At 32.7% G+C, this 27,152-nt stretch overlaps 2 protein-coding genes across 2 annotated transcripts in view; one reads left to right on the forward strand and one right to left on the reverse strand.

Moving 5' to 3' along the window:
- Positions 1 to 1,802: 1,802 nt before the first annotated feature.
- On the forward strand, positions 1,803 to 2,918 carry LOC101900597 (uncharacterized). The gene has a single exon (XM_005178748.4). The coding sequence runs from the start codon at positions 1,946 to 1,948 to the stop codon at positions 2,744 to 2,746; it is 801 nt and encodes a 266-aa protein (XP_005178805.1). The 5' UTR covers positions 1,803 to 1,945; the 3' UTR covers positions 2,747 to 2,918.
- A 1,662-nt stretch (positions 2,919 to 4,580) lies between these two features.
- The window catches only part of LOC131800952 (uncharacterized), a 64,179-nt gene continuing 41,607 nt past the window's right edge, over positions 4,581 to 27,152 (reverse strand). Inside the window, exon 2 of the mRNA XM_059118830.1 lies at positions 4,581 to 4,664. Coding sequence (XP_058974813.1) covers positions 4,629 to 4,664 — 36 coding nt within the window. The 3' untranslated portion in view covers positions 4,581 to 4,628. The remainder of the gene's footprint in view (positions 4,665 to 27,152) is intronic.

Consider the following 27,152-nt stretch of genomic DNA (forward strand, 5'->3'; position numbering starts at 1 on the left):
ACTTGAAAATTTTTATTATTTTTTTATTATTTTTTTTCTTTGAAAGAAATTTCAAGGAGAGTCTGTTTCAATTTTTTTTTTTTTTTTTTTTTTGAAACGTTCTGAATGTCCTGAAGGAAAACATTATTGAAATATTCGCATTTGTATCTTCACAAAATCCTTAAAAAAAAAATAAAATAAAAAAAATCCAAAAATCCAATTTATGATAAGCTCTTCAGTTTTAAATAATTTATCCTGTCCATGGAATTTACAGGGTGAGATAAAAAAACTTCAAAAAATTCAAAAGCCATAATTTTTACATTTTTTTAAACAATTTCATTGAATGAAGGAAAAAATGTCGGAAATAGCATCAAATTTTAGAATAAGTTTAGAATTGTTCGAATTGGTCACCTTTGACACGAATTTTGACCTTCAAATGGCCGATGAAACCGCCACACTTTGCCCGAATGTTGCTCTGCCGTATTTTGGCGCATTCCTGGCGAAGCGCTGGCTTCAGGTGATCGCCAATTTGGTATTTTTTAGTGCCAACCTTGCTTTCCAAAATACTCCAGACACAATAGTCCAACGGATTGGTATCTGGAGATTTTGGTGGCCACTGGGCGCTGGAAATGAAGCGAGGAACTTCATTTTGTAACCATTCTTGGGTGGCGGTGTCGAGTGCTGAGTGCGTTGCTGCTGTCTGTCTGTCCTGTTGGAGTGTCCAAGGTCTGCGGCCAAAATGTTTGCATGCCCAAGGCTTTAATACACCCTTCAGAATATTTTCGCGATAATATTCGGTCGGGATTTATTCTGATGCGAGGAACCTCATTTTGTAACCATTCTTGGGTGGCGAGTGTTGAGTGCGTTGCTGCTGAGTCCTGTTGGAATGTCCAAGGTCTGCGGCCAAAATGTTTGTGTGCCCAAGGCTTGAGTACACCCTCCAGAATATTTTCCCGATAATATTCGGTATTTATTCTGATGCCACGGTCGATAAATACGAGTGGAGAGCTACCATCGGCTGTTATGGCGGTCCATACCATCACCATGGCCGGCCGGCGCTTGATTTCTCGAGGCCAACAGACCTCTTTGGCAAGTTAACATGATCATTTGTGTTTGTTTACAAACCGCCGGACAACGAATGTTTTCTCATCGGAGAGTGAGAAACCCAAATTCGGCAAATTCGACGTTCGGGATTTATTCTAATGCCACAGTCGATTAATACGAGCGGAGAATGACCATCGGCTGTTATGGCAGCCCACACCATCACCATGGCCGGCCGGCGCTTGAGTTCTGGTGGCCAACCGAAGGTGCATATTTTCAGCTGACCTCTTTGGCAAGTAAACACGATCGGATCATTTTGTTTGTTTACAAACTGTCGGACAACGAATGTTTTCTCATCGGAGAAAACCAAATTCGACAGTTCACCACTTTCAGCCAAGCGGAGCAACTCTTTAGCTCTTTTGAGTCTATTTTCTTTTTTGTGTTGCGGTGTAAGTTCTTCAACTTTTTTGGAATTTCAATGGCTTTACCCCGAGCTCCATTCATTTTTCAATATTTGCCGAATGGAATATTGCGATATGTTCAGCTGACAAGCTATTTTTCCGCCACTGCGACGCGGGGGTTTCGATCAAGTTGCTTCTTTACTTTTCGAACAATTTCTGCTGATGTTGCGGTTTTCTTTCGTCCACTTCCTCGACGTCCTGTACATTATTTATGGCAAAAAAAAAAAAAACTTAGTACTAATTTCCAAATTTCTTTTCGAAACATTGGCCTTGATTTTTTTTTTTATAAAATTGTCAAATTCCAAAAAAAAAATTAAATATTTTTCCAATTTCCTTCAAAGCAAATTATCTGTGGAAAGTCAAAATTTTTCAAATATTAAAAAAAAAAATCTCAAAAATCTAAAAAATTCAGATTTAAGTGGCTTTAATTTAAGCTATCATAACAGAAAACCTCCACTCCAAAAATGGCCTTCAGAAACTTGGTGCAAACGTGTCGCGTTGGTCACTTACTGGCCCAGCCCACAAAATTGGCCCTGAGATCGCGAAAACCCTCATCTGCTCCTCCCATTATGACTCAGTGTCGTCACTGTCAGTTGGTATATCAGGCTCGGGAAGATTGTCAAAAGAAACCGGAGGTGAAATGTGGAAGTCACTTCAAAACGGAACCCTGTGAACAAACGTCCCAGAAGAAGGAGAAGAAGAAAAACACGACTAAGGCCGCAATAAAACAACAAAATCCCCCAGCCAAGGAACCACAAATCACAGCGAAGAGACCCGACATATGCTGTGCAAATCCCTGCAAGGATGCCTTGCCACGTTTCGATTGGCTCTACTATCGGCGTTCGGATAAGCTGAGCAAAGAGTATCAGCAAACCTGGGCCGAATGTCCAGAATTGGTGAAGCAGTCAAAAGTGGTTTGTTGCTACGATAAAATCGTGTATCCCCAAATGAAGAAACGTCCACGCCAGGAGCGTCCCCAAACGGCGTGCACGCCACCAACTTGTAGCAATACCAAGACCACCTGTCCCCGTTTCCATATGCCACGTTGTGGTAAAGTGCGTCGGCCACCCAAGTGCCATGTTAATCGGGAGCCCAAGGACTGTACGAAACGTAAAGCCCCCTTTCCGGCATTTTCGGAGTGCAGGCGGGATATCCCAAAGCCTTTACATCCCATTGAGTGTAAATGCTTGGCCCTGCCGACCATGTGTGAGGTGTGGGCCCACTATAATCGCATGAGGGCCATCAAGGCGGGCAGGAGGTGTTAGGGGGAAAGGGGCAGTTGGTTGTTTGGAAGGCAGATACATTTGGAGGAGGGAAATTAAAAAAAAATTAAATATAAATGTGGAAATGTTCGTGTAGTATTAATTATTTAGTAATAAAAAATATTAATAAAAAAATAAATAAATAAAAAAAAATAATTAAAAATTACCGAATGAATTTCGAATCTTATTTTCTTTAAAAATAGGGAGATATAAACTTATCCTAAGGATATAGACGTGGAGTCAGGAAAAAAAGAGAGTAAGGTAATTGGCTGATTGACTAAAGGGCCCATCAAGGCCCAGACAAAACGACCGCAGCTTAAATAGTGAAATTTAGGCTCAGGGTCACCCTTGGCCCGAAGTTGTCATATAAGGTCGGGGTTTTAGAAATTCGTCGATTTAGCAATGTCCGTCTGTCTGTGGAAATCACTCTAGCTTCCGAACGAAATGAAGTGGGTTGATAAAATTTTACTCAAATATATATTATGTCTGCAGGACTTTTGATATTGAAAATGGGCCATGTAGGTCCACGTTTTGGTATAGCGCCCATATAACGGTACCTTCCTATTTTCGGTATTTTGGTGATTTTAGCGACTTTATTCAGCGGAATTGTTTCAAATTTGATATTTGAAGGTATTAATGGATACCACAGCCTGTGACAGAAAATTGTCTGTGCAGGTCCACGTCTTCGTATAGCCCCCATATAATGGTACCTCCCGATATTCGATATTTTGATGATCTTAGCGACTTTATTCAGCGAAAATATTTCAAATTTAGTATTTGAAGTTCGTAAGTGATACTACAGCCTATGACAGAAAATTGTCCGTGTAGGTCCACGTCTTCGTATAGCCCCCATATAACGGTACCTCCCTATTTTCGGTATTTTGGTGATTTTAGCGGCATTATCCACCGGAATTGTTTCAAATTTGGTATTTGAAGTTCGTACTGGATACTACAGCCTATGACAGAAAATTGTCCGTGCAGGTTCACGTCTTCGCATAGCCCCCATATAAAGGTACCTCCCGATATTCGGTATTTTGATGATTTTCGTCACATTATTTACCGGAATTGTTTTAAATTTCTTATTTAAAAATCTTGAAAAAAAAACTTTCATAGGTCCATCGCTTCGTATAGCTCATCATTTAAACGATATTTTTGTTGAAATTTTTCATGTCCCTTCCAAATGTTGGAGGGTATACTAAATAGTACTAATTTTGTTATTTGTGATAGAAATCGAACGGAAAATCTGAAATTTTATATATGGATCCCTTTTTTGTTGGAAATGTTATATATATGGCGTTCGATTTGAAAATACATACTCAAAATAAGTACTGAATGTTAATAAATTTGGTATTTGGAAAAGGGAATAGAGGTGAGAATTTAAAATGAATATGTATTGAAATTAGTCAACCAATTAATAATTTGATATTAATCAAGTGTGGACTTTTCTTAAATAGACTTTAACTGGTGGGGGTGGGAAGCTGTACAAAAATTCTCTTACCAAAAAATTCTTAACTTGAAATTTTCCGAACCCGAAAAAAATATCACATTTTTCATATATAACTAGCAAATGCCGGCTACTTCGTATGAGGAATAAGGAATTTATCTTTATCCTTATTCGGCATGCGAAGTAGGGGATATTTGCTGGTTATATAGAAAATATGAATATTTTTTAGGGTTCTGAAAATTTCAAGTTTTTGAAGTTGAACTCAGATCCGGATTTTCATATATTTACGATCTCGAATTTTTAATAATTATTTATTTATTTATTTTATTTATTTATTTATTTATTTATTTATTTATTTTTTTTTTTTTTTTGATACTCACAACGAAGCCCACGTTCCCATTTTTTTTCAATGCCACACTTGATATCGAAACTACATTACCTTCAATATATTTTCACACGATATCGTAATAGACTTACCTAGAAAGAGAAGAAAAAATATGATTGTTATAAAGTATAGATTTTTTAGCGGATATCTTAAAATAAAAATTGAGAGAAAAATTTAGAAAAGCCAAAATAAATTCCCAAAGGTATATGGAGCGTATGATTAATATTTAAGTGTTGTGGGGCGTATGATTAACAAAAATCTGAAATAATAAAAATTATTTCAGATCCATGTATAAGATTTAAACCTCTATTTGAATATCCCTGTTGGCGAATAATTTTTCCAATCACCTCCTAACTCTCGCCTTAATTTCCTTATCGCTGTTTAGAAACATGAACATTTTTCTCCCAAAATTATTCCTAAACACACACACACAGAGGCAGACCAACACAGAGAAAACAAAATTAAAATAAAATAAAATTTTATGCAAATTCTAAATAAGTACAAGATTTTCTTTTTCAGCCACACTCTCTTTCCCTCTCCCTCCATGCCTTCCTCTCTCTCTCTCTCTCGTCATCTGTGTCGTCCTTTAAGACCCTGGCTATTCTGTCATTCGTTGTACAAGTGTTGGAAATATAATTATATTATGTGCCCAAAATTCTCTGTGTTTGGAGAAAGTTTCGGAAACATGAGAGAAAAGCTCTTCAAATTCATTTCAATGTTGTTGGTGTTATTGTTGCTAGTTCTGCTGCTGCTGGTGGTTGTGTTGTTTTAAGGATTTTTGGATTTTTATGCAGTTTTGTAGATATTCTAATACTTATGATAAGCATTTTTGTTTGGCTGGTTACACCCAAGGAAAAATGTTACGTGAAGTGGGAAATTTTCACTTTATTCTTGATCGATATTTTAATGCGGGAAAATAGGTGTAAAGGGAAATTATTTCAGATTGAAATGAAGCAAAAACAGAAAAAAAAAGTAAAAAAGCTTGTAAGTTTGGCCAGGCAGAACCTTGAATTTGGCAATTTTCAAAAAATAAAAACCGATAAAAATACGACGACGTGGACCTGCATAGGCAACTTTTATCATAATAACCAAATGCCAAACTTAAAAAAAAAAAAAAAAAAATCGGTGGATAATTTAGCTAAAATCAAAATACCGGATATAGGGAGGTACCTATATATGGGGCCATACCAAAACGTGGATCTGCACAGGCAATTTTCTGTCATAAGCTGTAGTATCTATTACGAACTTCAAATACCAATTTTAAAACAATTCCGATGAAGAAAGTCGCTAAAATCATCAAAATACCGAATATCGGGAAGTACCGTTATATGAGGGCTATACGAAGACGAGAACCTGCATAAACAATTTTCTGTCATAGGCTGTAGTATCTATTACGAGCTTTAAATACCAAATTTGAAAGAATTCCGGTGAATAATGTCGCAAAAATCATCCAAATACCGAATATCGGGAGGTACCGTTATATGGGGGCTATACGAAGACATAAACCTACTTGGCCCATTTTCTGTCTTAGGCTGTAGTATCCACTACGAACTTCAAATGTCAAATTTGAAACAATTCCGCTGAATAATGTCGCAAAAATCATCGAAATACCGAATGTCGGGAGGTACCGTTATATATATACGAAGACGTGGACCTGCACTGACAATTTTCTGTCATAGGCTGTAGTATCTATTACGAGCTTTAAATACCAAATTTGAAAGAATTCCGGTGAATAATGTCGCAAAAATCATCGAAATACCGAATGTCGGGAGGTACCGTTATATGGGGGCTATACGAAGACATGGACCTGCACTGACAATTTTCTGTCTTAGGCTGTAGTATCCATTAAGAACTTCAAATACCAAATTTGAAAGAATTCCCGTGAATAATTTCGCTAAAATTATCAAAATACCGAATATCGGAGGTACAGTTATATGGGGGCTATACGAAGACGTGGACCTGGACTGACGATTTTCTGTCACAGGTTGTAGTATCCGTTACGAACTACAAATACCAAATTTGAAACAATTCCGGTGAATAGTGTCGCTAAAATTATCAAAATACCGAATATCGGGAGGTACCATTATATGAGGGCTATACGAAGACAAGAACCTACATGGCCCATTTTCTGTCTTAGGCTGTAGTATTCATTACGAACTTCAAATGCCAAATTTGCAGCAATTCCGGTAAATAATGTTGCTAAAATAATAAAAATACCGAATATCGGGAGGTACCGTTTATGGCGGCTATACGAAGACATGAACCTACTTGGCCCATTTTCTGTCATAGGCTGTAGTATTCATTACGAACTTCAAATACCAAATTTGAAAGAATTCCGCTGTATAATGTCGCTAAAATCATCAAAATGCCGGATATAGGCACGTACCGTTATATGGGGGCTATACGAAGACGTGGACCTACGTGGCTCATTTTCTGTCTTAGGATGTAGTATCCACTACGAGCTCCAAATACCAAAATTGAAAGAATTCCGGTGAATAATGTCGCAAAAATCATCAAAATACCGATTATCGGGAGGTACAGTTATATGAGGGCTATACGAAGACGTGGACCTGCACTGACAATTTTTTGTCACAGGCTGTAGTATCCGTTACGAACTACAAATACCAAATTTGAAACAATTCCGCTGAATAATGTCGCTAAAATCATCGAAATACCGAATATCGGGGTGAATCGCTATATGGGGGCTATACGAAGTCGGGGACCTGCACAGACAATTTTCTGTCATAGGCTGTAGTATCTATTACGAACTTCAAATACCAAATTTGAAAGAATTCCGGTAAATAATGTTGCTAAAATCATCACAATACCGAATATCGGGAGGTACCGATACATGGGGGCTATACGAAGACGTAGACCTGCACTGACAATTTTCTGTCACAGGCTGTAGTATCTATTACGAACTTAAAATACCAAATTTGAAACAATTCCGGTGAATTATGTCGCTAAAATTATCGAAATAACGAATTTTGGGAGGTACCGTTATATGGGGGCTACACGAAGACGTGAATCTGCATAAACAATTTTCTGTCATAGGCTGTGGTATTCATTACGAACTTAAAATATCAAATTTGAAAGAATTCCGGAGAATAAATTCGCCAAAATCATCAAAATACCGAATATCGGAAGGTACCGTTATATGGGGGCTATACGAAGACATGGACCTGCACTGACAATTTTCTGTCTTAGGCTGTAGTATCCATTAAGAACTTCAAATACCAAATTTGAAAGAATTCCCGTGAATAATTTCGCTAAAATTATCAAAATACCGAATATCGGAGGTACAGTTATATGGGGGCTATACGAAGACGTGGACCTGGACTGACGATTTTCTGTCACAGACTGCAGTATCCGTTACGAACTACAAATACCAAATTTGAAAGAATTGCGGTGAATAATGTCGCTAAAATCATCGAAATAACGAATTTTGGGAGGTACCGTTATATGGGGGCTATACGAAGACGTGAACCTGCACTGACGATTTTCTTTCACAGGCTGTAGTATCCGTTACGAACTACAAATACCAAATTTGAAACAATTCCGCTGAATAATGTCGCTAAAATCATCGAAATACCGAATGTCGGAAGGTACCGTTATATGGGGGCTATACGAAAACATGGACCGATATATCTCATTTTCAATACCAACCATCATAGACATAATAAAAATTGTTGTGCCATATTTTGAAGCTCTATGCCAAATTTTGAAGCTCTTTATGTGATTTCAACAGGCAGGCGGACATGCGGACTTCGTTTAATCGACTTAGAATTTTATGCTGATATCTACTTTATGGGGTCTTCGACGAATATTTATGGGTGTTACAAACGGAATGACAAAGTTAATATAGCCTCCTTGTTAAGGTGGAGAGTATAAAAACTGATTTTGCATTAGCTCTGCAGCTCATAGTTATAGACCAATTGAGGTGGACAAATCAGAAGCCAAGCAATTTGAAAGGTCAACGGATAGAGTTTAGATGGTGAGATTGAGTATAACTTTTGTGGGAATTTGTTTTGAATACCTATCAGGACGACAGAGGGCATAAATATGGTGGCAAATGCCACCGGTCAAAAACCAAAGGCCTGTAGGGCCTTTTATTTCAAAAATAAAATCGAACAATTTTTTATTTTTTTTATTTTTCTAATCCAGTCCCTGCTCTTAGATGTTAAAACTTGAAATTCCCTCAATTTTGTGGCCTCAAAATTATTTCTCAAAATCCATTCAGATTTAGAAAATCAATTAATTAAATTTTTTCTCGGGTGTACTATTATATATATTCTGCCCAGTAACGAGACTACAATTTTCTCTGCTGGCTGGCTGCTGGGCTATCTTCGGGTTGGCTGTCCGGTTGGTTGGCTGTCCGGTGGGTGGGTTTAACTTACAGAAATTACTAATTTAATTGCAAAAATGTAAATGTTGTGGATAATGTAAATGACAACTATGATAGTTGCTCTGGTTGTTTTTCTTTTTTCCTTTTTTGGATTTCAACAAATGCTGTTGTAGTAGTGGTGCTAAAGAGGTAGTGGTAAAAAGGATGCATATAAAATTGCATGTACATGCAAAATTATATAAATGAATATAATACATAAGGAAAGTATATAATTTGTATTGGGAGAGAGAGAGAGGGGGGGAGAGATTTTTATTTTAATTTATTTTGTTAGAGGAGGTAATGTTTAAGAAAGGGTATTGAGAGAGCGGAAGAATAGAAATAAAGAAAACAAAAACTTTTTTAATTTTTTCCGAAAAAGTGTGAGGGAGGGGGGATTATTATAAGCAAACTATAGAGGATTAAAAAGAACAATATTGGAATGACACACAGAAAATAGTAGGATGTGTATTGCGGTCAGGTCAATGATAAGATATGAAAAGTGAGATATGGGATTCTCAATTTAAATAGATTACATAATTAATATGTATTTGAATTAACAATTTAAAAAAGCCCTATATTAAGGATTGACGTTAAAAATGAAAATTTAAAAATTGGCTTTTTATAAAATCCACTTTAAAATAAATATATATTGGCAACGAAACAGGGATGAGAAATGGATTCCAAAGGTCCATTCAAAAAAAATATATATATTTTTTATTTATTTATTATTATTATTATTATTATTATTATTATTATTATTATTATTATTATTATTATTATTATTATTATTATTATATTATTATTATTATTATTATTATTATATTATTATTTTATTATTATTATTATTATATTATTATATTATTATTATTATTATTATTATTATTATTATTATTATTATTATTATTATTATTATTATTATTATTATTGTATTAATATTATTATTATTATTAATATTATTATTATTATTATTATTATTATTATTATTATTATTATTATTATTATTATTATTATTATTATTATTATTATTATTATTGTTATTAATATTATTATATTATTATTATTATTATTATTATTATTATTATTATTATTATATTATTATTATTATTATTATTATTATTATTATTATTATTATTATTATTATTATTATTATCATTATTATTATTGTTATTATTTTTATTATTATTTTTTTTTTTTTTTTTTGGGAAATTTTCAGAGTTGTCTCAGATTCTCCAAAATCAAAATTTTTTAAAAAGGTATTTAAATACGGATTTTTAAATAAAATTTAAGGCACTAAAAATAGGAATTTTCAAAGAGCTTTACAAAATATATTTTAAGACTTAAAACAGGATTCTTTTTAAAAAATATTACAACTTTGATTTTCGGCCTCGAAAAGTCCTATATTAAGAATTGACATTTAAAATGAAAATTTAACAATTTGGCGTTTTATAAAATCCTCTTTAAAATATATATATATATTGGCGACGAAACATGGATGGGAAATAGTTTTCAAAGTCCATTAAAAAAAATAATATTATTTTAATTTTTTATTTATTTATTTTTTTTTTTTTTTGTAATTTTCAGATTTTTCTCAGATTCTCCAAAATCAGAATTTTTTAAAAAGGCATTTAAATACGGATTTTGAAAATAAAATTTACAGCGCCCAAAATATGAATTTTTGAAGAGCTTTTAGATAATTTTTTTTAAACTTAAAACAGGATTTTTTAAAAAATGTCACAACTTTGATTTAAGGCCTCGAAAAGTCTGCCTATTTTTTTAAAAAAATCTTATGCTTTTCAAGGATTTGAAATACAAATTTTTAAGGGTCTTTTCTTTCTTTCTATCAAAAATTTCCGTGGACTTTTTAAGAAAAGTGTCGAAATATTTCAAGGCCTCAAACCTTTGACTGAGTTTTCATAAAATTTTTAAGGCTTCTTTTTAATTCTCCAATTTTTTATTTAAATATTTTTTTTTTTAAATTTTCAGATTTGATTCAGAGTTTTCAAAATCAATAATTCTTAAAAAATTTAGAAGTTAGTTTAAAGGAGTACCGATTTTCAAATAAAACTGAAAGCGTTCACAATAAGAATTTTGAACGAGTTTTTCAAAGAAAAATTTTTTTAGACTCAAAACAAGGATTTTTGAAATAATTTTCCAATTTTTATTCAAGGCCTTAAAAAGTGATTTATGGAGGACATTTTTTAGGCTTCTTAAAGAAATTGAAAAATTACTCCATCTTTAAAAAATATATATATTTTTTTAATGCAGACATTTTCAAGAATTTTTGCAGGGTCTTTTCAGGTTCAAAAATTTAGATTCTTTTTGAATTTTTCCTTTCAAGAAAAATTTTATATTTTATATTTTTTGGGGCTTCTTTAGATATTCGAAAACTGGACGTTTCGAAAAAAAATTAAAGAAACTTTAAGGACACAAAGAGTTTATAACTTTTTGGCTCATTTTCAAGGTCTAATGACTAGGATCCTGAAAGTAATTTTTTGGGGCTTCTTTAGATATTCGAACACTGGACGTTTCGAAACAAAATTTTAAAACCCTTCAGGCACCCAAAAATTGTTTTTTTTATTAGTTTAATCTATTTCTATTGCCTCAATACGTAAGTCTTAAGCCATTTTCAAAAAATTTTAAGAGACCAAAATCGTGGTTTTTGTTGAAAAAATCCAGGTCTTTTTCCTGTCTTAAGCTGGGATTTTTTAAGGAATTTCAAGACGTCAAAACGTGGATTATAATTTTTGAGACATTTTGGTTGGAGAATTTTCAAAGTTTTAGTTAAGTCTCAAATTGCGGATTCCTTAGAGAAAAAAATTAAGAAATTTGATGCCTGGATTTTTTAAAAATCCATGAGGACCTGAAAAGTGTTTATTTTTTTTTTTTTTAATTCAAAACTATTTTTAAGACCTCCAAACGTTTTTCACATTCACATCTTTTGGCATCATTGTTGGGGAAAATGTTCTCATTGTCCACACCCACTTTTTTCCCCTATTTGGTTGGTAATTGCATTTATGTTCAACTGTTTGTGTTTTCCTTTAGTCCCCACTTTCATTTGCCAAGGCTAATTAAAATTCCCCTCTCTTTCTCCCTCCCTCTCTCTCTCTCTGTGTCTCTTACGCTGGCTGGCATGAAATGGCAAATGAGATTTCTGCTAATTTACTTCATTATGTTTTGTGCCAAGCATTTACATGACTAGCTCCTCTTGTCCCCACTCCCTCTCCCCTTTGGCAAAGCTGAATATATAACAGAAAAAAAGAAACAGAGGTTGGTTGGAGGTTGGCAAATGCCAGCGAGTAAATGTTAATACGCGATTGGCTTAAAAACATTTCAGCCAACCACAAAACATTATTAAAGGTTTGTAATTTTATGCATGTTTTTGGTGTTGTTGTTGTTGTTGCTACTGTTTGATAGTTGTTGTTATGGCTTGGACAACAAAATCACAGAAAATGAGAACGAAAAATAGATAGAAAAAAAATTATATGTTTGTATGTAAATATGTATATTTGTATATATGTATGTATTGAAGCATTAAAAAAGGTTTGTGTTTTTGTCATTTGTTGTTGTTGTTGCTCTTGTCTAGGTACTTATATAATGTATACATTCAAACAGCTACCAGACCGAACAAACCAAAAATCAAAAGCAAATCTCTACTTCAAGCAAATCATTGGTCTTTTTGCCCGGGCTAGTGCCAGTAAGCCAAGTTTTTGACCAAAAAAAACGTAAAACAAAAACAACAAAAATCGCTGAAGTAAATATTGCATACCAGCCAGTAAGCTAGCTAGTCCGCCAGCCAGTCAGTAAGTTGAGTTATTTTGTTTTTTGTTGACTTCCCCCTTTTCAACGACATGGACAGTAGCAAAACTGAGCATCAACATTTAAATTAATGAAATCAGCGGCTAACAAACATGAATTTGTGGTACTACGAGCAGTAACAGCAACAACAACAAATACTACTGCAATAAAAAAAATATTAAAATGGAAATGAAAAATAAAAAGAGGAAGAGGAGGGTAGTTACTACAATCGGAAAAAATTTAAAATATTTTAAAATCTATTTTTTTTTTTAAATTTTCTAGGAAAAGGGACTGCTTTGGGGTACCAGAAGCAGTGGACTGATAGATTCCATTTTAACACCAGACTTTGGGTTAATATAAATATGGGGATGTGTGAAATTTGAACACAATCGGACACTCACATCACATTTTATGGGAGTTGTAATTATTCAAAATTTTGACCATTTGTGAGGGAGGTACGGGAAGGAGTGGACCGATATTTTCCATTTTCGCACCAGACATAGCGCTGACGCAAATATTAGGATTTGCAAAATTGGAGCAAATTCGGATTATCATTTCTCTTCCTGTACAAAAAAAAATATATCTTTTGAAAATTTCGACCATTTGTGGGGGAGGTACCAAAAGGAGTGGACCGACATATGCCATTTTAACACTAGACCTTGGATTAATATAGATATTGGGATGTGTGAAATTTGAGGACTTTTGGACTACTACATCACATTTTATGAGAGTTGTAATTATTGAAAATTTTGACCATTTGTGAGGGAGGTACGGGAAGGAGTGGACCGATATTTCCCATTTTCGAACCAGACCTGGCACTGACGATAATATTAGAATTTGCAGAGTTGCAGCAAAATTGGATTATCCTTTCTCGTTCTGTGAAAAAAATATTTTTTTTTAAAATTTCGACCTTTTGTGTGGGAGGTACCAGAAGGAATGGTCCAATATATTCCAGCTTAACACCAGACTTTGGGTTAACATAGATATGGGGATGTGTGAAATTTGAAGACAATCGGACTCTTATATCACATTTTATGAGAGTTGTAATTATTCAAAATTTTGACCATTTGTGGGGTAGGTACCAGAAGGAGTGGTCCGATATTTTCCATTTTCACACCTGACCTAGCACTGACGCAAATATTAGGATTTGCAAAGTAGGAGCAAATTCGATTTATCCTTTCTCTTTCTGTGCAAAAAATATATTTTTTGAAAATTTCGACCTTTTGTGCGGGAGATACCAGAAGAAGTAGATGATTTTGCGCATCTCCGAACTCGATGTAAGTTTGACAAAAATATTACGATGTACCCAGTTTGTACCAACTCGGATACTCCCTTCGAGAGTTATCGTGCGAACCAGCCAGGCAGACAGACGGACGGACGGACGGGCATCTCTAGATCGACTCCACATGTTCTGAAACTAATTTTCTCCAAAAAGAGACCTAGGGTCTAAAACCGTTCTTTCGGCTAGGCACATTTTGACCGTATCAAATTGTATATACCCTCTGTTGCCATATGGCTGAGGGTATAAAAATAAAAAATAGGGACTATTGTCATGGTTTTTTTAGGAACATTGATGCAAATATTTTTCTATATTCTGTGAAAATAGAGATTTCTGTTCATCAGAGACTTATAGTGCAATTTGATAAGGAATATTTTTGTCTCGGACATTACCCTTTCAAAATGATGCCTTGTTGGAGATTTTTTTAAAAACTCACACAAGGTACGACTTAAACCCTGAAATATTTTTTTACTACATATATGAATTCCTGAATGGATAGCTTTTTTCCTATAAAACGATTAAACCTAGATATATGGTTTATTCTTAGATTCATGGTGAAATTTTGTGTAGAATATTTCATCCTTTAACAACATCGGCCTAAAATGAAATTTTATGTTACTTTCATGTCATGTCGAAAAAAAGACAGAGGAAAAATTGGGAAAGAAATGAGGAAGTATTTTCGTTTTTCTTTTTTTTTTTTGGGAACATTGATACAAATATTTTTCTGATATTCTGTGGAAATAGAGATTTCTTGATAAGGAATGTTTTTGCCTTTAACGTTAACCTTCTAAAATGATGTTTTGTTAGAGATTTTTGCATAAACTCACAGAAAATACGGATTTAACCCTAAAATTTGTTGTTTACAATATATATGAATTCCTGAGTCGATTGCTATTTTCCTGAAAAACGATTAATCCTAGATTTGTAATTTATTCCGAGATTCATGGTGAAATTTTGTGTAGAATATTTCATCCTTTAACAACATCGGTCTAAAACTAAATTTTATTTTACTTTCAGGTGCCAAGTCGGAAAAAAGGCAGAGAAAATCGAGAAAAAAATGAGGAAGTATTTTCGTTTCATTTCGTATTTTTTTTTTTTTTTGGAACATTGATGCAAATATTTTTTTTTTTTTTTTTTTTTTGATATACAGATGATATGGAGATTTTATTAAGGATTTTTTATTCTCTTTAGGTAAATTTCTTATAATAAAAGAAGTAAATTTTTTTAGTATACCAATGGCAGTATTTGCCCTCATTATCAATAATCATACGCTCCAGTGTCTGTTTAAAAAAATTATTAATAATACTCATACGCAATGCTGCTAAAAAATATAAAAAGTTAACTGAGAAGCCCGTTTTAACATTCTCTGATAGAAAAAATCAGCAAAAAAAAACCAAAAATTTACATTAATAATGTCGAAAGACCAGTATTCCAAAAATAGGTGTTTTTTTTTTTTTTTTTTTTTTTTTTTGAAAGCATTGGAATTTTTTAATATTTTGTAAGCCTCAGTGATGAAAAATTTCCAAATCCCTCCATGAGAATCCCGTTTTAACATTCTCTGATAAAAAAATCAGCAAAAAAAAAACCAAAAATTAAAATTAATAAGGTCGAAGGACCATCATTGCAAAAATAAGTTTTTATTTATTTATTATTATTCTTTTTTTTTTTTTTTGGAAAGAACTGGAATTTTTTAATATTGTGTAAGCCTCAGGATGCAAAATTTCCAAATCCTTCCATATAATTTATGTCTGATTTAAAATGTACTCTATGGATCTGAGACTATTTTTCCCATTATTAGCAATCATACGCTCTGGTGTCTTTTCAAATAAATAATTAATAATACTTATACGCAATTGTGGTAGCCAAAAAAATAAAATGTCATCTGAGAGAGAGCCTCTTTCAACATTCTCCAAAAAAAAAAAAAAATGCTGATTATATTATTCAGCAAAAAAAAAAAAAAAAAAAAAAAAAAAAAAAAAAAAATTAACCGATTTTGTCATTTTTGGTCCCATTATTAATAAGCATACGCCCCATTGTCTAACAAATTAGCCATTAATAATACTCATACGCAGTGATGATAACAAGAGATATCATTTTTGCTGAGAGAGCCTTTTTAGCGTTTAACGCAATATAAAATATCTATATAAAAAATATAAAAATATAAAAGTTAATTGAGAAGCCCGTTTTAACATTCTCTGATAAAAATTAAGCAAAAAGACTAAAAATTTTAATTAACTCTCTGATAAATATATGATGAGAATATTTAACAAAAAACTTAAATTTCTAAGCTCACCACTAAGTCTTCTCCTCTTAAAATTTATTTCAAATTTTCAGATTTATTTTTGAGACAATTTTTTTTCATACATTCCCATTTCTCCTCATTTTCTTCAGAAATGAAAAGTAATTAAGTTGGCAGCAGTTCGTAATTTTTAACATATTTATGTGATCCCATTTATTTTAGAAGCTGGAAAATGTGTGGAGGCCGCTTGCAATTTTCTATTGATTACATGTGCGTTATTTCCCTCCAAGACATCAGTAACAGCTAGTTTTGCATTTTCTCTAAAATACCCATCGTTTTGGACAAGAAAAGATGTTGCTGCTGCCTGTAATGGAGTATTAAAGGCAATTATTGTTGCATGTCTGGTTGGTGGCGGGGTGGAAAAGTGTTCGCTTCATGCATGTATTTAATGGCAATTAGAAAGTTGATTGAAGGCAAGTGATATTGCTGAAGAGCTCAAGAAGATGTGGGGCAAAATGAGGGGGGTTTCTCTTCGTTCGATTCGTTAATGGAAAGCATTGTGTGTTGGTTCTTGTGCGAAGATATCTTTGTGTCAAGTACGTTAATCATGCGTGGTGGTTAAAGTGGGTCATTTCTTTTAAATGCCTCAATTATTGTCAACATTTTTTTTTAGCTCAGGCTACATAACTGAAGAAATTAAATGAAAATCATATGGAAACTGGTTTGGTTGGAGACCTGAAGACCAGGAAAAAGAGGATTTTTGCAGACCATAAAAACGTTTATTTTTAAAGAATTTTTGGAGACCAATAAATGTGGATTTTTTAAAGAATTTTTGGAGATCTTCAAACGTGGATTTTTTAAAGAATTTTTGGACATCTTCAAACGTGGATTTTTCAAAGAATTTTTGGAGATCTTCAAACGTGGATTTTTTAAAGAATTTTTGGAGACTTGCCATTAAACGTGGATTTTTTAAAGAATTTTTGGAGACTTGCCTTTAAACGAGGATTTTTAAAGGAATTTTTGGAGACTTGCCTTTAATCGTGGATTTATTAAAGAATTTTCGGAGACCAGAAAAACGTGGATATTTTAAAGAATTTTTGGAGACCAGAAAAACGTGGATTTTTTAAAGAATTATTTGGGGACTTGCCTTTAAACGTGGATTTTTTAAAGAATTTTTTTGGAGACCAATAAACGTGGATTTTTTAAAGAATTTTTTTGGAGACCAATAAACGTGGATTTCTTAAAGAATTTTTGGAGACTTGCTTTTAAACGTGGATTCTTTAAAGAATTTTTGGAGATCTTCAAAAGTGCATTTTTTTAAATTTTTTTAGAGATCTTTAAAAGTGGATTTTTTTAAGATTTTTTGGAGATCTTCAAAAGTGCAATTTTTTTAGATTTTTTTAGAGATCTTCAAACGTGGATTTTTAAAGAATTTTTTGGAGACTTGCCTTTAAATGTGGATTTTTTTAAGAAGTTTTGGAGACTTGCCTTTAAACCTGGATTTCTGTAAGAATTTTTGAAGGCTTGCCTTTAAATTATTCATAAAATTTAATTTTTTAATATTTCAAAATTCCCCTTTTAAAGAAAAATCTCCAAATCCTTCAACGAATCCCCTTTCGAAAGACCAACCATATGTTCCGTTTGCCATAAATGTCCTTCACTTTTAATAAAAAGATAATTTTTTGCTGTTGTTAATAAATTTATGCTAATGAACAATCTTTGTCCAGCTCACGTTTACTTTACACCCACACACACACACATGGTCTCACACACACACACACACACCGACTCACATAAAAAAATTTTCGCAATCATTACGCTGGAACTGAATGCATGTGAAATAAAACTTGAAAGGACCCTCATGTCCTAATTTAAATGTTTTGTTGGTGGTGACCAAAAGTCTTGTTGTTGTTGCCATAATTGTTGCCTTTAACCATGCCATAAGGGAGTATTTTGTCAGGATTATACATGCTTAGCCATAATGATATAGTTAAAGTGGACAAGTCCACTATGGCCAAAACCAAGCCCCCTCCCCTTCATCCCGCCACCGGCCATATGCACATTTGCATAGATATATGAACGTGGCCAAGTCCTCCAGATGGTTGTCTAAAAAATAAGCGAACCTCACCCCGCCACCACCTTCTTCTCCTACCCCGTTCATATAATATGCATAATGCAAATAATGTAATTACGTTAAAAATGTAATTGCAAATTTTCTTCCTCTTCTACTTCTTCTGGATGGTGTCCTTTGGTGGACAAAATAGTAGCAGTGGTGGGGGTGGTGTGAAATATGGGGTGTGTAGTTCCATGTGTGATGAATATGTGTTGTATTACTCCATGGCCATTGTGTCTGTGTCAGTCTGGGCCTGCCCTTACAAATCCGCTTTACTTTTTAGATTATAAATAACAAGGCGCCAATTTGAATATGCAATTTTTATAATTATGAAATTAGGATTTTTTCAGAGTCGAACGACAATCAGAAGAAGGGAGGGAAGAGCAGGGCCAAAAAAAATGTATTTTTGGAGACCTCTATAAAAAGCATGGAATTTTTGGAGATCTTCAAACGTGGATTTTTTAAAAAAATTTTAGAGACCATTAAACGTGGGATTTTTAAAGAATTTTTGGAGATCTGCAAACGTGGATTTTTTAAAGAATTTTTGGAGATCTTCAAACGTGGATTTTTTAAAAAAATTTTAGAGACCATTAAACGTGGGATTTTTAAAGAATTTTAGAGACCATTAAACGTGGGATTTTTAAAGAATTTTTGGAGATCTGCAAACGTGGATTTTTTCAAGAATTTTTGGAGATCTGCAAACGTGGATTTTTTAAAGAATTTTTGGAGATCTTCTAACGTGGATTTTTTAAAGAATTTTTGGAGATCTTCTAACGTGGATTTTTTAAAGAATTTTTGGAGACTTGCCTTTAAACGTGGATTTTTTTTAAAGAATTTTTGGAGAACAGAAGAACGTGGATGTTTTAAAAAATTTTTGGAGACCTTCAAACGTGGATTTTTTAAAGAATTTTTGGAGACCTTCAAACGTGGATTTTTTAAAGAATTTTTGGAGACCTTCAAACGTGGATTTTTTAAAGAATTTTTGGAGACCTTCAAACGTGGATTTTTTAAAGAATTTTTGGAGACTTGCCTTTAAACGTGGATTTTTTAAGAATTGTTGGAGACTTTCCTTTAAACTTGAATTTTTACTGAATTTTTGGAGATCTTCAAACTTGGATTTTTAAAGAATTTTTGGAGAACTTCAAACGTGGATTTTTTAATGAATTTTTGGAGACTATTAAACATGGATTTTTAAAGAATTTTTGGAGATCTTCAAACGTGGATTTTTTAAAGAATTTTTGGAGACTATTAAACATGGATTTCTTAAAAAAATTTTGGAGACTATTAAACATGGATTTTTTAAATATTTTTGGAAACTATTAAACGTGGATTTCTTTAAAAAAATGTTGGAGACTAATAAACATGGAGTTTTTGAAGATTTTTTGGAGACTATTAAACTGGAGTTTTTAAAGAATTTACAAATCCTTCAAAGTGTGTTTTTTAAAGAATTTTGGAATTTTTGGAGACTTTTAAACACGGAATTTTTAATAAAATTTTTGATGATCTTCAAACGTGGATTTTTTAAAGAATTTTTGAAGACTTTTAAACGTGGATTTTTTAAAAAATTTTTGGAGACTATTAAACATGGATTTTTTAAAGAATTTTTGGAGATCTTCTAACGTGGATTTTTTAAAGAATTTTTGGAGATCTTCTAACGTGGATTTTTTAAAGAATTTTTGGAGATCTTCTAACGTGGATTTTTTAAAGAATTTTTGGAGACTTGCCTTTAAACGTGGATTTTTTTTAAAGAATTTTTGGAGAACAGAAGAACGTGGATGTTTTAAAAAATTTTTGGAGACCTTCAAACGTGGATTTTTTAAAGAATTTTTGGAGACCTTCAAACGTGGATTTTTTAAAGAATTTTTGGAGACCTTCAAACGTGGATTTTTTAAAGAATTTTTGGAGACCTTCAAACGTGGATTTTTTAAAGAATTTTTGGAGACCTTCAAACGTGGATTTTTTAAGAATTGTTGGAGACTTTCCTTTAAACTTGAATTTTTACTGAATTTTTGGAGATCTTCAAACTTGGATTTTTAAAGAATTTTTGGAGAACTTCAAACGTGGATTTTTTAATGAATTTTTGGAGACTATTAAACATGGATTTTTAAAGAATTTTTGGAGATCTTCAAACGTGGATTTTTTAAAGAATTTTTGGAGACTATTAAACATGGATTTTTAAAGAATTCTTGGAGGTCTTCAAACGTGGATTTTTTAAAGAATTTTTGGAGGTCTTCAAACGTGGATCTTTTAAAGAATTTTTGGAGATCTTCAATTGTGGATTTTTTAAAGAATTTTCGGAAATATTCGAACGTGGATTTTTTAAAGAATTTTTGGAATTTTTGTCCACCATATTCGCTTATCCACTCCCGTCCCATAATCCATTCTTCCATCCTCCTAACCTCATCATTTGGTCAACATTATTATCGTTGCAAATTTTCAAGTGTTATTTAATCCAAAGGGTAAACATTTTTAGTTGCAACCACAACATCAACCAAATTGGTGGCATTTAGGGTTCACACACGACACGTTGGCTGATAAACTTGGTGTTATCCAAAAAACGAAAAAAAAGGGAAACGAAACAAAACGACGCCAAAGTAAAACAATTGTAATTATTTGTATCCCCCTTGAAGTGCCCCAAAGCAAGCGGGAAATTCTGAATACAACAATGAACTCCCAAATAAAAACAACAACAAAGGTCTCCCCGAAAAATAAACGTTTCGGTCCTACATAGCTCTCAGTGGCTAGGAAACAGCATCAGTGTTAACTTGGTCAACGTAACATCGGTAGCACTCCCTTAAGGTTTGTTTGTTGGTCCTGTATGGACATGTTGAGGCTATGTTAGATGTCAAATGTACACGGTGTACAACTGGTGTTGTTGTTTTTATTATGGAAATATTTACTGCCAGTGTTTGGCTTTTATAATGTTATTGTGTCATAACTGTGGCGAGAATTAGCTCCTTTGGCTTTATTCAGTACCTTCGAATTAAGGTGGCCATGAAATAGAAACAGTTTTGAAAACTCGATTTATTTATTGAAATCTATATTTTTAGAGGATTTTAAAGGAATCTTAAAATTTAGATTTTTCTAAAGGTCCGAATATTCGATTTTTTAGAAAAAATTATAGAGGCTTCCAAAAGCCCAAAAATTTGGATTTTTAAAAAATTTTTGAAGGATGTCGATTGGAGGTGGATTTTTTGTGGATCGTTGAGACTCCCTGGGGAACAGAAAACGTGAATATTTTTAAAGAATAATGTAAGGCTTCCTAGACACCAGAAAGCAGAGATTTCTACTGGATTTTTTGAGGCTGCCTAGGAGGCAGAACATAGTTAAAACTTCCTATGGACCAAAAAAAAATTGATTTTTTTTTAAGAATTCTTCCAGGTCTTCTAAGACCAGCAAAGGTGGATTTTTGTGGATTTTTTGAGGCCGAATAAAAAGTCCCAACAATGTGAATTTAAAAAAAATAAGCTTTCTGAGGTTCAAAAAACGTAGGTTTTTAAAATATTTATGAGGCTGTCTATAGGCCAAAAAACAGGATAAACTTTTTAAATTTGTTGAGGTTGCCTAAAGGCCAGAATATGTGTTTTTCTAAAAAATTCTTTGGGCCCTCTGCGACTTGGTTCTTTAAAATAATTTCGTGATTCCCTAAGACCAGAATTTTCCTATAAGGCCAGCAAAGGTGGAGTTTTTTTTTTTTTTTTTTTTTTGAGGCAACATAAGAGTTCCAGATAACGATGATTTTTAAAGAATATTTTGAGGCTTTCTTAGAATAGAAAATGTAGATTTTAAAAATATTTTTGTGGCTACTTAATGGCCAGTATTCGTGGATTTTTATAGAATTTTTTGAGAACCTGGATACCTGGTTCTTAAAATAATTTGTTGATTCCGCAAGAAAATCAATGGATGTGAATCTTTAAAGATTTGTTGAGGCTGTCTTAAGACCAGAATCGCAATTCTCAAAGAATTCTTTGAGACCCGCTAAATATCAGTACTTTTAAAGGCCTTTAACAATTGTTAGAGCCTAAGCCGAGGATCCGCAAGACCAGAAAAGATGGATTTTTAAAGAAATTTTAGGCTCCGTTAGAATCTGAAAAGGAGGATGTTTTAAAGAATTTTTGGAGGAAAGAAGTTTAATTTTAAAAAAAATATTGAGGCTGCCTAAAAAAGACAAACATTTTTTTTAAGAATTTTTGAGGACCTTTGATGACCAGAAAATTTTGGATTTTAGAAATAATTTTTAAGATTTCCTAATGGCCATAGAATTTGGATTTTTTAAGAATTTTTGAGGGTCTCTGAAAAATTTAAAAAAATTGGATTTTTGAAGCTTTATTTGCGAAGAAAAGGTTAGGAAAGGTTAAAGCAACGAGAAATTAAAAAAAAAACATAGATGTTCTCCGACGCGAAATCTTGAAGAATTTTCAAAGGCTTCTTAACGTCCAGGAAAAATAAAAATTTTAAAGATTTTTTCCCAAAATTTCAATTTCGAATTTTTAAGACCAGCAAAGGTTTTAACATATTTTAGAGGCTTTAAAGGCCAGAGAACGTGAATTTCGAAATAATTCTTTGGGACCCCATAAAACCAGAATTTCTAGTGATTTTTTAAAAGCTCCTAAAGTCCGGACCAGCAACGATGGATTTCGAAGAATTTTTTGAGACTCCCTGAAGAAAAGATGGATTTTGGAAGAATTGATTGAGACTGCCAAAAACGAGGAATTAAAAAAAAAAACATTTTAAAGGCTCTCCGATCCGAAATTTTGAAGACTTTTTAATAAGTCCTTGAAAAATTAAAATTTTGAAGAATTTTTTCCCAAAATTCCAAACTCGAATTTTTAAGACCTGCAAAGGATTTAACAATTTTAAGAGGCTTTAAAGGCCAGAAAACGTAAATTTTTAAGGAATTCTTTGAGACCCCGGAAGACCAGCAAAGGGGGATTCTAGTGATTTTTTTAAGCTCCTAAAGTCCAGCAACGATGGAATTCAAAGAATTTTTTGAGACTCCCTGAAGAAAAGATGGATTTTGGAAGAATTGGTTGTGACTGCCTAAAATCCAAAGAACGAGGAATTAAAAAAAACATTTTAGGGGCTCTCCGAACTGATATTTTGAACCTTTTTTAATAAGTCCGGGAAAAATAAAAATTTTAAAGATTTTTTCCCAAAATCTCAAATTCGAATTTTTAAGACCTGCCAAGGTTTTAAAAAATTTTAGAGGCTTTAAAGGCCAGAAAACGTAAATTTTGAAGGAATTCTTTGAGACCCCGGAAGATCTGCAAAGGGTGTTTCTAGTGATTTTTTTAAGCTCCAGCAACGATGGATTTCAAAGAATTTTTTGAGACTCCCTGAAGAAAAGATGGATTTTGGAAGAATTGGTTGAGACTGCCTAAAAGCCTTAAAGAAGGTATTAAAAAAAACATTTTAGGGGCTCTCCGACCCGATATTTAGAAGTCCTGGAAAATGTTAATGATTTTTTTTCCTCAAAATTCCAATTTCGGTTTTAAGACCTGCAAAGGTTTTAACAATTTCTAGAGGCTTTAAAGGCCAGAAAACGTAAATTTTGAAGGAATTCTTTGAGACCCCGGAAGACCAGCAAAGGTAGTTTTTAGGGATTTTTTAAGCGCCTAAAATCCGGACCAGCAATGATGGATTTTAACGAATTTTTTGAGACTCCCTAAGGAAAAAATGAATTTAGGATTTTTAAAGAATACTTCGAGAAAGCCTAAAGGCAACAAAACAGGCAATTAAAAAAGGAGTCTTTCGACCGAAAATTTTGAAGAAAATTTAAGGTTTTCTTAAGTCCAGAAAAATTAAAATTTTCAAAGATTCAAATTTTGTTCGAAAAACCCAATGGCAATTTATAAGATCTGCAAAGGTTTTAAATGTTTTTAGACCATTTTTAAAGGGTTGAAAGAATTATTTTAATGATTTTTTAAAGGTCCTTAAGTCCGGATCTGCAAGAATGGATTTTAAAGAATTTTTTTTAGACTCCCTGAAGAAAAAATGTGTTTAGGATTTTTGAAGAACTTGTTTAGACTGCTTGACGCTAAAACAAAAAACGAGAAATTTCTGAAAAAAATTAGAGACTCTCCTACCCGAAATTTTTAAAAATTGTTAAAGGTTTCCAAAAATCCAGGAAAAGTTAATTTTCAAATATTTTTTTTTTTTTTTCGAAAATCCCCAATGCAAATATTTTAAGAATTTTAAGAGGCTACTTGAAGATCTTACGACATTGAATCTAAATGATATTTTTGTGAATTTTTCTAAGTCTCCTATAGACCTGGAAATGTGAATATTCAAGGATGTTTTTTAAGGCTCTCAAAGCAACAGAAAACTTGGAATTTTTAATATTTTTTTTTTTTTGTTTTTGAAACGCCCTAAATGCCAGAATTTTTAGTAAAATTTAAGGAAATTATTAAAAAAATCAGAGGATTTTCTCAAGAATTGTTACGATTTTTAAGTTAGACCCTCTCAAAGATGGACGGATGAAGGAATGAGAGGGTCTAACTAAAAAATCGTAACAATTCTTGAGAAAATCCTCTGATTTTTTTTAATAATATCCTTAAATTTTACTAAAAACATTGGCACTTAGGTCGTTTCAAAAAAAAAAAAAAAAAAAAAATCTTAAAAATTCCAAATTTTCTGTTGCTTTGAGAGCCTTAAAAAAAACATCCTTGAATATTCACATTTCCAGATCTATAGGAGGCCCAGAAAAATTCACCAAAATATCTTTTAGATTCAACGACGTTAGATCTTCATCCATCCATCCACCATGATGGAAGTTGATTTTGGAAAGGTTTTGAGGACCTTGTTTACAGAATTTAAAATTTTAGAAATTTTTATAAAAAAAAAGAGCAATTTTAAAATTTATTAAAAATATCCTCCATTCAAGACCCTAGAAAGGACTTCAAAGTTTTTTCACCAGAAATTAAATTATTTTACAACAGTCCTCTTTTATTCAGAAAAAATTGTCCCCTCACATAATGGTTTCATGTCATCCTGTGAGTAATGAAGTCCTCATTTCCATTGTCCACTTTTAATTAGCCAACTTAAATGGCCCACGAAAGCTCTACAATTGAATATAACAACGTCATAACAATACCAACCAACAAAACAATGGCCATTTTATTGCAAATACCTCATTATGGGCTACGTGTTACGGTAGGCAATGGCCAGCCAGGCAAAGGACAAAGGACGAAGGACGACACTAAACACGAAATATACACATCAAAATGGCCAAAAACTGACAAAATCGGAAGGGGTCACACAAGGACCCAAACATATCAATTTGTCGAGCAAAGCAAAAAGGGTGTTTGGCCACTGAAACAGGAAAAAGGATAACACATCCTTACGTGTCAAACACAAACAAAAAATAGAAACCTTGTATCTGACTTCAGCATGCCAGGAGAAAACTTTAATAGATTTAAGAAGAGATCTGAGAAACTATCTTCAGCTACATATATCCTTATCCTTTTCAAAAAAAAAAAAAAAAAAAAAACACCTTCAAGTATCCTTTTTCTTTCTTGGTAGTTTATAGAGCCATCAAAGTAGTTGTTTCTTAGTTTTTTGAATTTTTTTCTCAACATCCAACTATTTCGTTCTCTTTTTCTTACTCTATTTTGAGACAGGCGCCCAGAAGGACTCACCATAACAAAAATGTCTCACTTTTTGCCAGCAGTGAATGGCAACATTGTTTGTCTTTGTTTCAAACACCCGGACAAACAAACAATGTCCTTGTTCTTGTTGGGGATTTTTTCGGCCACCCATCCCCTCTGGAGAGCGGGAAAATACACACAAACATAATGTTTCTATCTTGGCAAGGAGCATACCCACACACAGCCTTATGTTTGATGTAAGGACTTCTTATTTTGTCTTCCTTTTGGGGAAAAAGGAGAGGTGGAAAGAGGGGTAGTGTAAGTGTTAGATGTTTAAGGATTTCTTATATCCTGTTACTTTGGGAGAGCAAAATAACAAAATATGTATGCCTTCAGATATCTGAGTAGACAAAAATCCTGAGAAGGAGAATGTGTTGTATTGAAATTTAAAGGAAGAGCGTGTTTTGGAATGAGAGCAACGCTTAAAGAGAAACTTTAAGAAGAGATGGTTAGTATATCTCAATTCCGTAATAAAATGTTGGTTTGAAAAAAGCAAAAAAAAAAAATAATTCCTGGAAAATTTAAAATTCCTAATAAAAAAATTATTAAAATTAAAAATATTAAAATTAAAAAAATATTAAAATTTAAAAAATGCCATTTTTCCAAAAAAAAAAAAAATAATAATAATAATAATAATAATAAAAATAAAATAAAAAAATAAAAAAAAACAAAAAAAAATTAAGTTGAAACCGAAACACATTGGACTTCATTAAACCCAAGAGCTAGCTCATTTCAATAGCAATGCCAATAATTGCTGAAAAAAAAACAAGTAAAAAAGCTGTAAGTTCGGCCGGGCCGAACTTTAAATACCCTCCACCATTTGGTACAAATTTGACAATTTCCAAAAAAAAAAAAAAATAAAAAAAATTTTGTTAAAATCTTAAAAATACCGCAAGTAGCCCTTATATTAGGGTCTATACGACGACGTGGACCTGCATAGGCAACTTTTGTCATAAGCCATTAAAATATTCAAATGCGAAACTTCGAAAAAATTTGTTTATAATGTAAATAAAATCATCAAAATACCGAATATAGGGAGGTACTATGGAGGTTATAAAACGTGGACCTGCAGAGACAATTTTCTGTCTCAGGCTGTAGCATCGATTATGAACTTCAAATACCAA

The sequence above is a fragment of the Musca domestica genome, unplaced genomic scaffold, assembly GCF_030504385.1.
Source record: "Musca domestica strain aabys unplaced genomic scaffold, Musca_domestica.polishedcontigs.V.1.1 133, whole genome shotgun sequence".
NCBI lineage: Eukaryota > Metazoa > Arthropoda > Insecta > Diptera > Muscidae > Musca > Musca domestica.

Coding starts and splice junctions, on each gene's coding strand:
- LOC101900597 (XM_005178748.4), top strand. CDS start 1,946: ATGGCCTTCAGAAACTTGGTGCAAACGTGTCGCGTTGGTCACTTACTG.